The sequence below is a fragment of the Lemur catta genome, chromosome 1 (genome assembly GCF_020740605.2).
Source record: "Lemur catta isolate mLemCat1 chromosome 1, mLemCat1.pri, whole genome shotgun sequence".
NCBI lineage: Eukaryota > Metazoa > Chordata > Mammalia > Primates > Lemuridae > Lemur > Lemur catta.
Window position 1 is genome coordinate 177,427,941 of NC_059128.1, and position 13,988 is coordinate 177,441,928.

General features: G+C 34.6%; 1 protein-coding gene and 1 long non-coding RNA gene across 4 annotated transcripts in view; both read right to left on the bottom strand.

Annotated features, from left to right (window-relative positions):
- Positions 1-392: 392 nt before the first annotated feature.
- Positions 393-13,988, bottom strand: part of LOC123630146 (phospholipid scramblase 2-like) — a 45,034-nt gene continuing 31,438 nt past the window's right edge. For all 3 annotated transcript variants that reach the window (XM_045539416.1, XM_045539414.1, XM_045539415.1), the window contains exons 7-8: positions 13,168-13,329; positions 393-519 (exon numbers count right to left, since the gene is read on the bottom strand). In XM_045539416.1, coding sequence (XP_045395372.1) covers positions 424-519; positions 13,168-13,329 — 258 coding nt within the window. In that variant the 3' untranslated portion in view covers positions 393-423. The remainder of the gene's footprint in view (positions 520-13,167; positions 13,330-13,988) is intronic.
- LOC123630147 lies at positions 8,015-12,706 on the bottom strand. Its single transcript, XR_006732603.1, has 2 exons — positions 12,656-12,706; positions 8,015-8,160 (listed from the first exon to the last, which is right to left on the bottom strand). It is a non-coding gene; the product is annotated as an uncharacterized LOC123630147 (long non-coding RNA).

Consider the following 13,988-nt stretch of genomic DNA (forward strand, 5'->3'; position numbering starts at 1 on the left):
TGGATTAATGTGCTACTGTTGCCATCCTGAAATTTTAATACCATTTGAACAAGGAACACTGCATTTTTAGTTTGTGCTGGGCCTAGAAAATTATGTAACTAGTCCTGCTTCTGTGAAATATCTCTACTTCTCTTTAAGCAGTCTTTGTGTTTGTAATGAATGTGATACAACCTATTCTAATTAATAAGCAAAATTGTCCCTTGGGACCGATCCATTTCTTTTCATTGTTGATAAAATAGATTCACCTCTTAGACGTCAGTTTCTCTTTCGTGTAAGAATTGTACTTACTGACCCTGCATGTGCTTACTTGTTGCTGAAATGTTCATTCATAATGATGCCTTCTGAAATTCTCTGATGGAAGACACACTACTGGGTCCTTCTGTAGCTGTCTAGAATGCTCTTTGTTTGGCTCGTGCAAACCTCTTAGCAAACCATAGGACTTGGGACAATTGTAACTTCCTTTGGTTTACTTAAGAGACACTTTGCCCCTTCTTGCAATTTATGTTCAGAATAGTAAATCTATGAGAGAAAGAGAGAGAGAGAGAAGGGGAAAGGGAGAGAGATGTTAATACACTTTCAACAGACTTTGTTTCCCACCTGGAAAGATTTTTCTATCATTGCGTTCCCATAGCACCTTATGTAAATCTCCTTAATATCGCTTATCTTCTGGTAGAGTTGTTATTGGTTTAATTGTGTTCTTCTCCCCTACTAAGCTTCATGAGTAGTAGAATAATGCCTTGATGATGTTTTTTATCCTTGGATTCCTAAAGTTTAGTCCAAATTGTGATGGAGTGTTTGTTAAAATGAAATGAGATAAAATGCCAAAGTTTCCCCTTTATTCAATGACTTTGGCAGTTATATACATCAACGGCAATTATGTGTTTTTTAGGTGAGTTATGTAAAACCTCCTCAAACTTAAAACTAATGAATCCCCAAAATGGATATGTAAGTGCTTCATTACCTAAAAGCAATGTTTCCAATTAGTTTCTGCCTCTGAGTTTTATTTTCCCAATGCAATTTAGCTAATGTTTTAGCTAAAGAGAAAGTGAGCCACTTTTATTAAATTAATGTCCTGGCATAATACAAAGTGAAGCACTATTAGAATAAATCTTCCTCCAATAGTATTTGACAAAAACCATTGATAATTATCTAGCCAACTACAAATGAATTTGTCAGCCAGTAGGAGCATAACATTCTCTTTGAGTTTTTATCATTTGATTTTCTTTTTCCTGAAATACGGTATTTATGACTAAGAGTGTCTGTTGAATGACACAATATGATTGAAGCCATCCTCCTGATAACGAAGGAAAAACTTTTCCTACGTTAAGAAATTGTATATAGTAAAGAAATAATATATATAAAAATTATCATACATATGATATGATGTATATACATTTATATATAGTGTTTTATATATATATCTTATATAACTATATATATTTTGTTCAAACTCATCAATTAAAACCCTGTGAATGCTAACAAAAATTTAAAGAGGAAATAGTAATACTAATATTACACCAATTTGTTCAGAATATAAAGTGTAATAGCACAATTTTCAATTTGTTTTTAGATCATAACACAAGTATGCTGGAGCCAGCTTGCTCAGGCTCATGAGAACCTATTTTGAGCATCTCTTCTTAATTCTGCAGTGAGTGACATCATATCGATAGATTGAGATCAGCCATTGTAGAGGTATGCATACCAAGTAATGACCAATCACTAGAAACTAAGGCTTTTTATTACCCTGGAAAGCCAGTGCCAGTGATTTAACATTTACCAGCACACCACTGGGTCAGATTAAATTTGATTCCATAACTCAACAAAGACTTACAGACCAAAATTATTCCTGAACATACATGTAAATATCTTTACCAGAATATCAAGTAACATTATCCAGCAAAATCAAACAAACAAAACATCATGATCAAGTGGGATATGCAAATATAAATGATATTTTAGAAATGCATCATTAGTTAAATAATCCAAAATCAATCAATCTGGTTCACTTGCTTATCAGAATAAGGGGAAAAAATATGACCTTATCAACATATGTATAAGAATCATTTAATTAAATTCAGGTTGGTAAAATTTTCAGCAATTTTAAAATAGAATTAAATTCCCTCAATCTGATTAAGAGTATTTACCAAAAACCCAGAGCTAACATCACACATATGGGTGAAATATCAAAAGTTTTCCTTTTAAAGAAAGTTGAGAATAAAGCAAAGATGCCCACTGCTAATATTTAACATTTTACTAGAGGTCCTATCCAGTACAAAAAAAAACAAGAAAAAGAAAACACATAAATATTGGAAAGTATAAAGCATAACTTTTTATTTGCAAATGACAATTTTACATAAAAGAAATCCCCCCCAAAAAATCTACAAAGATCTACTAAATACTTCTGAAAGGACATCTGTCCAGCAACTGCCTGTCCAACCTCAGGCTGGTATCCCCTTGTTATTGATCCTTGTAGTTAACGATAATTATCTCAAAACAATGATGTAATCCTCCTTATTTTTCCTATAAATCTGTGCCTTCCTTTACTCCCTAAATATGCACATAATTTACTATGGCATGTTCCTGCATGTGCCCGTTGCAATGCCCTATTCCCAAATAAATGTCACTTCTTTAGAGAACCTGTCTCTCTGTTTGTTATTTAGGTTGACATAAATGGTGTCAAAAATGGAATCAAAGAAAGATCACAACTGGCAGAAATCAGCAATTTTAGGAACTGGTGTGCAGTACTTGCTTGTGCTATTTGAGCTCTCCACTTCTGCAGTTTGCTTGTTCACACCCGTGAGTTTTCTCTCAGGCTGAGCCTCCCATTTTTGGTAGAAGACCACCTTAATAAAGGGTCTGCATCCCTCCTGAGATGATAAAAGACTTTTTTGACAAGTCCTTCCTGGTATAAGGACTTTCTGGTTTGAGTACTCTGGTTTCTACAGAATTTATAGTCTGTTCGTAGGGCAGGTCTTTTCTGCTGAATTTACTTTTCGTTCTTTCTGAGTGCCTAATATTTAATTTGATCTGAACACCTGGGTGCTGGCAGAGATACCCTGCCCTCTGGTGCTTTCTCTTTTTTAATCAAGTGTGGGCCACACAAAAAATTCACCAAACACCATGGCTCATTCACATTTTTATACTGATGTGGAAACTACATCAAGGAAAACACAGAGCTTAAATTGTCATTAAACTCTCTTTTAAAAAAAACCCCTGGATTATAGACTTAATAGGTAGTGGCTTCTAAGTTCTCTATCTCTATTTTTTTCCTCTATTATTTTTTCTGAAAATTCTAAATTAAGTCTTTTTTCACCTAGAATTAACTTTGAGCTTTTCAAATAATATATCTCTCATCACTTAGTAAATGATTAGCTTATTCAATAAATTATATGGAAAACATTGTCAAATGATAAGTGATGCTAAATTATCTTTCAGTTACATTTATGGGTATGTTATTGATATGAAGTTTCCAGAATTATATAAAACTCTTAGAAATTTAATGTCATCAGTCATAATTCTGGAAATTACAATGTATGCCACAAAAATAACAAAATGTCCTTGTAAGGTTTTTGGATAGACCGGTGCCAGAGAAAGAAAGACGAGCAGAGTTGAAAGGGGTAAGCAACGAGGCTTTATTGGGGCACACCCAAGGGAGGTTCATGGGCCCCAAGAGAGAGAGATGTGGGAAGTCACATCTGATCTCTGACCATTTGCCGTTCCTGTGACAAAAATTATCAAGGTCTTGCAGAATATTGAAACCGAAAGTCCCATTTTCAGGCCATTGGGAACCATTGTCCAATTTATACATTGGCCAGGCAGTATTGCAGTAAAGAATGAGGCGCTTGGGCCGGATGTCTCAGATTGGCCAGCAGACACCCCAGGGGCGTCTCGCAGGGAATTTTGGAACTTTGGCTACCCACAATGTCTCAGCCCTGGTGGGGAAATAGCCAGGAACAGCCTGGTTATGGAGGCAGCAAAAGTCTGGGGGGATGTCTCCGTCCGAGACTAGTGTGCCAGTACGGAAAGGGGTGAGAGGAATTTAGGCGACCCTGAATAGCCTCAGCCCCTGGAATGGGGGAGCCTCCGACCTGGGCCCACAGTTTAACGGACAGGGAACAGCTTCCCGGAGGGAACGGAGGCCCCTTGGAGATCCGGGTTGGGATAACACGGGGTGACTCACCCAGGCCGAGGTAGTCAATTAGGGACTCGCAGGCAGTCAGCGGAGGTCCCGGGCCGGAATGTGGGAGTTGGCAGAGGGGGGTGGTGCAGCCAAAGCCCTAGAGCGGGCCGGCGCAGCCAAACGCCCCTCCCGGGTTTCAGCACCAAATGTAAGGTTTTTGGATAGACCAGCGCCAGAGAAAGAAAGATGAGTAGAGTTGAAAGGGGTAAACAACGAGGCTTTATTGGGGCACCCCCGGGCGAGGTTCACGGGCCCCAAGAGAGAGAGAGACCCGGGAAGTCGCATCACCCAGAAGTCTGAATGGGTTTATATATGTTTTTAGGGATAGGGGTAGGGGTTTCTTTGGTAGGAAAATTTATGGTGGGGAGAACAAGGAATTGTCCCTTGCAGTTTTAGGGCGGGTATTGAGAAATAAGAGGGGCTAGTGGTATGTGTGGACTCCAGGAACCGAGACTCCTATCAGGGTAACCATCCAGGTGTGGTCGTCCTTTAACTTAGCTGGGCCTTGCAGGCATTGTCCTTGGCAGGTCGTGGGCTTCTTCTTTTCCCATTAGGGAGGGGAGGGGTGCCCGCCACCAGCCTTACAGTCCTCATCAATTGCTGATTATAATGAATTCTATTAGATTTTTAATCATGGCTATTCTAAGATTTAGTGATCCATAGTTATCATTTTAAATTCCTCTCTAAAAGCATTTGCAATCAGATGGAAAAGATGCTAACAAGTACTCTTAAATACAGATTGCTAGTAACTTTAAGATCAATATGCTAATAAAACTGGTTAAACTGATGGGTTCATGAAGCTGCTAGTCAAGATCAAGCAGAACAAAAATTAATTACATGTCACTGAATAACTGATGAGTTTTTTTATGACTTTTATTTGAAAGATTTTTGTTTCTTTACTTAAATGTTTTATTTTCCAGATTTAAGGAAATTTTCTTTCTTAAGCTATAGTTTACAGGAATTTTAAAAAGTGTACTTTTGTGAACAACGATGGAAGCATTTTCTTTTTCTCCCTCCTTGATTCCACCAAAATTCAGAAACTATTCATGGGTATTTTTGTGGCAATACGGGTTATTCATATAAGTCAAATAAAAACCTGCTCTCTTTGTATAGCAGGGTACAATTGCAAACATCGATTATATGCATGGCTTTGACTAAAGTGTTAGATTTAGAATGCCTCACTTTAAAGGTTTCCAGCCTTACAGTGAGCCAATAAAAATTGTCATTTACTGGCAAGCCTAGGAACCTTAAGACTGTAGGTAAAATCTAATGTCTGCCTTGGTTTGGCTTCCTGGCTTCAAGAGATTTTTCAGTCTGAGATTCCTATATAACCAATGTATAGAGAAAACATTATATTTCTAAAGAAAAACTATAATACACCTGTTATTAAATTTTAGCTCTGTGCATTGTTTTCAAGTTCTTGAGATCTACCTACAGATCTACCTACATTCTTCTAGATTTACCCAATCCTACTTTCTTTCACAAAGTTACTAAAAATGGGAACTGCACTGTTCCTAAAGCCCTATAAGCTAAATCTAGACTAGTTTTAAGGAACAAGTCTTGTGGCTGTTATATGGGCCACATAAAAAGTTCACCAAACTGCCTGATGCCATAACCAGGAACATTCAAACTGCAAAGTAGGATGAGAAGTTAACATTTTCAAGCTATGAACAGTTTTCCACAAGATGGCAGAACAAGACTGTATATCATAATGAGACTCTTAACCCTTCTTAATGCCTACTTTTTTCACTTCATGGAATAATGGTCATTTGATTTATTCAAGTTGCCTTTGAGCATAAGATTATGACTCATAATCATTATGCAAACTGAGATTGTTATAGTACTATTAATTTTACTTTGTATTTTCTATTTTTAAACTTTTATTTCCTATTAATACTTGTTAAATTATTGCAGAAGTACAACTCCTAATAGAATAATGCTGGCCCAATGGTTTAAGATGATAGCAAAAGATGAAGGAACAGACAAAATTGAACTTAACAATGGCCTGCAGGTAGACTTAGACTGAGAGTCACTCCTTTCAAATGTCTCTTATTGCTCAGATGTGGCTAAAAGGGTTTTAACACTGACTCTTCGTCACCACTCACTCCCTCCAACATGGGACCAGACCAACTAACTGGGATAGGTCCATTGTGGCACTGAGGGACAATCAAAACCTAACTACAGGATGATCAATCAGGGATGCTTTTGGAGAAAGATACTGATAAAAAGAGGGAAATATAAAAGTAGTTAGAATCAAAATGCAGTCACTTGTGTTAAAAAATAAATAAATAAATAACCCTGACAAATAGATCAGGGAAAGGCTATGAAGAGAAGGTTTTTATCATAAATGCCTAATAACCAAATCTATCACAAAAGATTCTGCAAAAACTGCAACCTTGAACAAAGGCTGTTAAATTCTGAAAGGACATCTGCCCAGCAACTGCCTAGACAACCTCAGACTGGTGTCCCCTTGTTATTGATGCTTATAGCCAAGGATAATCATCTCAAAACAATTATATTTTTCCTTTAAAAACCTGTTCACCTCCCTGAATATGCACATAGTTTACTATGGAGTATGCCCATTGCAATGCCCTGTTCCCAAATAAGTATTATTTTTTTATAGAATCTCTCTCTCTGTTTATTTAGATTGACAAGGGTAACAGTATATAAATCAATAAAAGCCAATTGTATTTCCATATACTAGGAACAAAATTTGGAAATAAAAGAGGCCAGGCACAACAGCATGTAAACATCAGATATCTGGTAATGAACGTAATGAAAAATATGCAAGATACATTTTTTTGTACTCTGCTAACTATAAAACATAGATAACAGAAATTAAAGAAGCCCTAAGTAAAAGAGAGATGTATCATGTTCCAAGATTGGATGTTGCAGTATTTTTTAAAATATCAGTTCTCCACAAATTGGTCTCAAAATTCAATAAAATTCCAAAGAAGAATTTCAGCAAGTTTTGTGTGTGTGTCTGTGTGTGTGTGTATAAAACTGGTGGAAGGGAATACCTAGAGGCTGCTGATTTTATAAAAAGTCTTTTAGCAGTTTTTGGATTTTTAGACTATTCACGTTATACTTTGATAAATAAAAGTTAATTTAAAAAATTCTTCATTTCCCTCTAATTTGGCTGCTATGTGACAAGCTAGATAGTCCAGAAGAGATCCTAAGATGCAAACTTGAAAGTCATCAACATTTAAAGGATGGGCACAAGAAAAGATCTACTAGAGCCTGAGAATGAGTGGCAAGAAGTGGAAAATAAACCAAAGTGGGTTGTCTGGAAATCAATGAAAGAGTTCAGGAAGGAATGGGCAACAATACCGAATGTTGTACAAAAGTCAAGTAAGGCGAGGTTAAAAAGAATCCCTTAGTAGAAATGCAAAAGAAATGACACTGGACTTCCTGGCAAATATAGGATGGAAGGAAGTGGAGAAATTTAAGAAGTTTAGATGCAAAAGAACAATAACAAAAATGTTTTTAAAGGGAGAGGTAGATCCGTGACTGAGAGAAATTTGGGGAAGAATAAGGGTCCTGAGCATGTTTAAATACTGATAAAAATATTCTCCGAAGTAGAAGCTTGAAAATGAGCTAAATGTTGGAAGATAATGTGGTTTGTTGGTCCCATGGCCCTGGCCAACAGCCAGACATGTGAATGAAGCCATCTGGGATGAGACAGTCCCCAGCCAATCTGATAATTGACTGCACATGCATGAGTGAGCCAGGTTCTGGACAGGAGAACTGTACAGCAGAATCCTGAGCTAAATACAATTATTATCTTAAGTTATCAAATTTTGGTGTGGCTTATGAAGAAAAAATTCATACAAATAATTTAAAGGAAGCAAAACTTTATTTAGATATTTTCAGTAAAAATTGTTTAATTTTGCTGAGGGTTGGCAAAACTTAATGCCAGTAGTCTCTGGCATAGTCTCTCAGGCTGATTCTTATGACCAGAATTCAAAATACATGTAGTCCTAGAATGAAAATGAAAAATAAATACAATTAGGCTGATTTAATAGCAGAAACAGCTACAGGCTTTAGACATGAGAATGCTTTCTTGGTCCTTGTGTTATAATAACATAACTTTAAAATATATTTAAAAACAAAATTCTGAGGATCAGACCTATGTGGAGCCAATTTTTAAGGGCATAAGAATGATTGTTTGATTGTTCTTAAATACTTCAAAATAATAAATTTGATTATACAGGTCCTTGGGGAACAACTAATTCTGAATTATTTTATTTGCATTTTTTTCATCCATATATACTCACTGTAGAAAATTGGAGAAAAAGAAAATGGAAAGAGTTTTATTTTCAATTCCCCCAATCTACCATTACTATTTTGGTTCAAATTCCTTCCAGACATACATAATTGATGTCATAATATGCTTTTTAACCACATAAAATATCCTGAGTATTTATGTCATTAAAGTTCTTTGGAAACAGTTTGAGGTTTTAGTTTAATATCTGTTTAATATTCTATTTTAACAGTGTCTTATAATATGCTTAATAATGCTCATACTTTTACATTTTACATTATTTTAATTTTTTGCTATTTATTTGAAGGAAGTTTGCTACAGAGAGTTTATATTACTATCTGCTATAAAGATTATGCATAATTATTTGTTTATATCTGAAAGAATATAAGCATTAAATTTTTTGGTGGATAGTTTTAATTTATTCCCCAAAAGTTGTACCTATAGCTCTTAAGCACTTGATTCTCTAAAGCTTCATCAGCATTGAAGCTGAAGTAGAAACTTTATTATAAGCTAAATAAAAAGAGGTAGTTTATCATCTTCTCTTTTGCTTCGGTTTGTGTGTTTTAAAAAATATTTTCTTGTGTTTATTTCTTATTTTTATTTCTTCTTTGATGGTTGTTTGAATTATTTTTCCCCATTATTGGTACATTTCCATTGGGAATTTGATAATTTTCTTCTTCTTTTTCTTTTTTTTGAGACAGAGTCTCACTTTGTTGCCTGGGCTAGAGTGAGTGCCGTGGCGTCAGCCTAGCTCACAGCAACCTCAAACTGCTGGGCTTACACGATCCTACTGCCTCAGCCTCCTGAGTAGCTGGGACTACAGGCATGTGCCACCATGCCTGGCTAATTTTTTTCTATATATATTTTTAGTTGTCCAGATAATTTATTTCTATTTTTAGTAGAGACGGGGTCTCACTCAGGCTGGTCTCGAACTCCTGACCTCGAGCGATCCACCTGCCTCGGCCTCCCAGAGGGCTTGGATTACAGGCATGAGTCACCGCGCCCGGCCTTTTCTTCTATTTAAATATAATCTTCATTTATATATATATTGCTTGGTCATATTTGTAGCACACATTTTCCTTTATTATTTGCTTTTTAATATTTAATACTATGATTTTTTTTGAGGTACAGAAGTTTAAGATATTTGAATTTAGTAGTTGGTTACTTTGTGAGTTCCTTGCTCTGCAAGACTTTTTCTACCTGAAAAACAAGTTGTGGGTGCTGTTTATTCATTAATCTTTGTTCGCTTAAAGATTTAACATCTCCCTCATTGTGCTTCCTTATGTTTATTCTGGTTATGATTTTTTAACAATTCAGTTAATTTTAATTATGCTATGTCATCCTTTCAGTTTCTGAATATTTAAGTGAATGTATTTATCTATTTTTTGTAATTTTTTAAAAATTTATTTCATAATATTACAGGGATACAAGTGATTTGGTTACATAAATTGCTTTTGTACCAGGCCCATCCCCTAGATAGTGTGCAGTGTACCCATTAGGTGTGAATTTACCCATTCCCCTCCTCACCCTCCCACCTGCTTGATTTCTGATGAATGCTATTATATTTCCACATTTGCACATAGATGTTGATCGATTAGTTCCAATTTAATGGTGAGTACATGTGGTGTTTGTTTTTCCATTCTTGTGATACTTTACTTAGAATAATGGTCTCCAGCTCCATCCAGGTTCATACAAGAGGTATTAGTTCACCATTTTTTATGGCTGAGTAGTACTCCATGGTATACATATACCACATTTTATTAATCCCCTCATGTGTTCATGGGCACTTGTGTTGTTTCCACATCTTTGTAATTGTGAATTGTGCTGCTATAAACATTTAGCTAATTAATATTAGCTCATTAATTTTTTACTTTTCTTCTCTTCAATAAATATTTACAGCTATAATTTTCTTTAACATCTTTAGTTGCATGTCAAGAATTTTGACATTAGTGTTTTATTATATATTTTGAAGTTTTTTGAAACTTTTATTAGGCTTTTCTTAAACGAGTTATTTACTTTTTAATATGTATAAAACATTTAAAATATTTATCTTTATTACCTTTTAATATAATCTCATTTGCTCAGACACCAAAGTCTGAATGATATTGATTCCCTGAAATTTGTTGAAACTCACTTGTTGGCCCACTCTATGAGATCAATTTTTGTAAATAATGTTTATTTGAGAACAATGCATGTTTTCTAATTGTTTAGTACAAAGTTCTCCATATGCCTACTGTATCAAGCTTGTGAATTTTGTTCAAATCTTATATAACCTTACTAATATTCTGTCTCTCATATCTAGTTAAAATTGAGATGTGTGAGTAAATTCCCCATTATGAAGATGGGTTTGTAACTTTCTAATTTTTTAAAATTTTTCTCTATGTTTTTAGGTTAATATTAGGTGCATACATATCTAGAGTTATTATCTTATTTGAACCAAACCTTTATCATCATGTAGTTACCCACTCTGTCTCTGTCTCTAATGCATTTTGTCCTAAAGTCTACTTTTTTCCTCGTATTAACTTAGCTTCCCTAGCTTTCTTGCAATTAGCATTTACCTGCCATCTCTTATCCGTATTGTCTTTCTTTCAATTTTTGGGTCATTATTTTAGGTTTGTCTTTCATAAGAAAACTACAGATACTTTAAAAATCAAATATGATGGTTTCTATCTTTTAACTGGTGAGGTTTTTTCCTTTTACATTTATTGTAGTTATTTTAAAAGTTTGCATGGAATTTATTTAATTGACATCTATTACAGCTGGATAGGTTGATATTTTTAAATTTCTGTTAGCCCTATCTTCTCTATGCTTTTTCTTATTTCTTGTTTTTTCTCCCAATGGATTTTTCTTTGTTTGTTTGCTTGCTTATATTATATTCTCATTTTTTCTTTCTACTAGCTTAAAATTTATAGTCCTTTTTGTTGTTTCAGTGGCTATCTGTGAAATTTTAAAATACACATTTAATTTAGTTCTACCTCCCAAGCAATACAAAGACCTTAAAACATTTTAATTCTAATCTTTCTTACAACTTATATACTTTTGTTGACTAGTATTTTAGCTGTGCTTCATTTTAACTTCAAAAATGCTATTACAATATAGAAATAAACTATTTTTTCTCATCAATGTGATAACAAAACATTGAACAAAATGAGATTATTTGAGGACCTGAGGTGTGCCATTTCACTTAAAATTGTAGTTTCTGAGAACCCACTAACAACATTAAGAGAGGACTTACTGTATCTCCTTAAAAAATGAGATCTGTATGCTGCAAAACTCTTTTATAATTAGAAATTTCACACTCATTCTTGAGAGATAGTCTTAAAGAAAATAGAATTTTAGAGTTAAACTTTTTTAATTAGTATTTTGAAGATATTATTTTACTCTCTTCTGGCTTCTACTATATCTGTCAAGTAGTTGTGAGTCTACTTATTTGCAGATGATCTGCCTTTAATTTTTGGTTGTGTATTTTTCTTTGTTCTTCTGCTGCTTCATTCTGATTTATATAGATATTAATTTTTAATTATACTATTTAGAATATATTGCCCTTTCTGGACAACTGAATTCATGTTTCTCACTTCTGGAGATTTCTTAGCAGTTGTTTATTCTCTATTATGTTAATTTTTTTCATTTGGAACCCTTGAATTTCATATTTTCTTGTCTATCGATACTGTATTTATGAATAATTTCCTCTACTGTATCTCTCAGTTCACTAATTTTTCCTCATCTATATCTGCTCTTTTAACCTGCTTATTTTTCTCTTTCCCTAAATGCCTTGATCCTACTGACAAGGCCGTGTAGACCTAGCCCTGTATACCTCTCCTGACATTTACTGTCATTTCATAATATTTGGGGTAGAAAGGTAGTTGCTTATGATCACTTTGCCCATAGGATTCAATTATAATCAAGAATGACATTTTTCTTTTAAAGTTTTCTTGGTTTCTATGGTTTGAAAATTTGTGTCTCTACAAAATTCAGGTTGCAACTGAATTTTAAAGTATTAAGTAAAAGTATTAAGAGGTAGGGACTTTAGGAGGTGATTAGGTTATGAGCCCCACCCCCATGAATGGATTAGAATCCTTATGAAAGGGCTCAAGAGAACTAGCTAATCCTTTTGCCTTTCTGTCTCTTTCACTATGTGAGGACAGTGTTCTCTCCTTTGGAAGATGCAGTGTTTTAAGGCATCATTGTGGAAGCAGGGACTATGTTCTTACCAGACATTGAACCTACTTGGTACCTTGATCTTGGACTTCCCAGCCTCCAGAACTGTGAGAGATAAATTTATGTTGTATATAAATTATTCAGTCTCAGGTATTTTGTTAAAGGAGCATGGATGAACTATGACAATGTCTATAGTTTCCAAATTAATAAAATGTTACTTTTTAAATAAAATGTAACAGAAGTTTATTAATAAAATTTTAAATTGTGGGAAATAAATATAAGACACATTTATTGAGCCATTTTGTTTCTATTTTCAGTGACTTAGTCTGATTTTTCATGAAGGCAAAGGATTTAAACTTCAATGATCACGCTTCTAGGACACTAGTTTTTTGCTTCCTTTGCAATGTGCGTACTGAATCCATGATGTAATTTAGAGACTGAGGACTAGTCCAAAAGGCATAATTTGCAATTTGACCCAAGTGATTTAAAGAGAAATATTAGCAAAGGTGTAATGGTACTCTCAGAAAATGTAATTTTCAGTTAAATAGAATCAAAACTGACTCACAATGAGAAAACTTGCTCCAAGTATCAATGCTTTCATTTTAACATCAAGATCATATGGAAACTGGATCCCAAATTTAACACCATGGCTTAATAGTCTTCTCACAAATCCAGGGTAGTGTTTTGAAATCTTTCCAATAACCCTTTCTTCATCCATAGACAACAACTAAAAGAAAAAAAAAATATATATATATATAGTCTTAGGAGAAAATTTCTGAAATTAAAAAAAAAGAATTCCTACATCAAATTTATTGACTAGTATGACCTGGATGAGTTATAATCACACTGATTGAACCCTAAAATTAAAATAATATGTGAAATGGACATATAATAGACAGGAAAAACATCTATAGACAATTTCTACCTAATAAAAGTAGATTTTCAGGGCGGGCACAGTGGCTCATGCCTGTAATCCTAGCACTCTGGGAGGCCGAGGAGGGAGTATCATTTGAGCTCAGGAGTTCGAGACCAGCCTGAGCAAAAGTGAGATGCTGTCTCTACTAAACATAGAAAGAAATTAGCTGAACAACTGAAAATATATATATAGAAAAAATTAGCCGGGCATGGTGGCACATGCCTGTAGTCCCAGCTACTTGGGAGGCTGAGGCAGTAGGATCGCTTGAGCCCAGGAGTTTGAGGTTGCTGTGAGCTAGGCTGACACCATGGCACTCTAGCCCAGACAACAGAGTGAGACTCTGTCTCAAAAAAAAAAAAGTACATTTTCAAATTGTATACAACTGACTGTATCTATATCTGTATGCACACACATTTAATTTATATAATTTTTTAAATTTACTATGAGAATCAATTTAATTACAATATGAA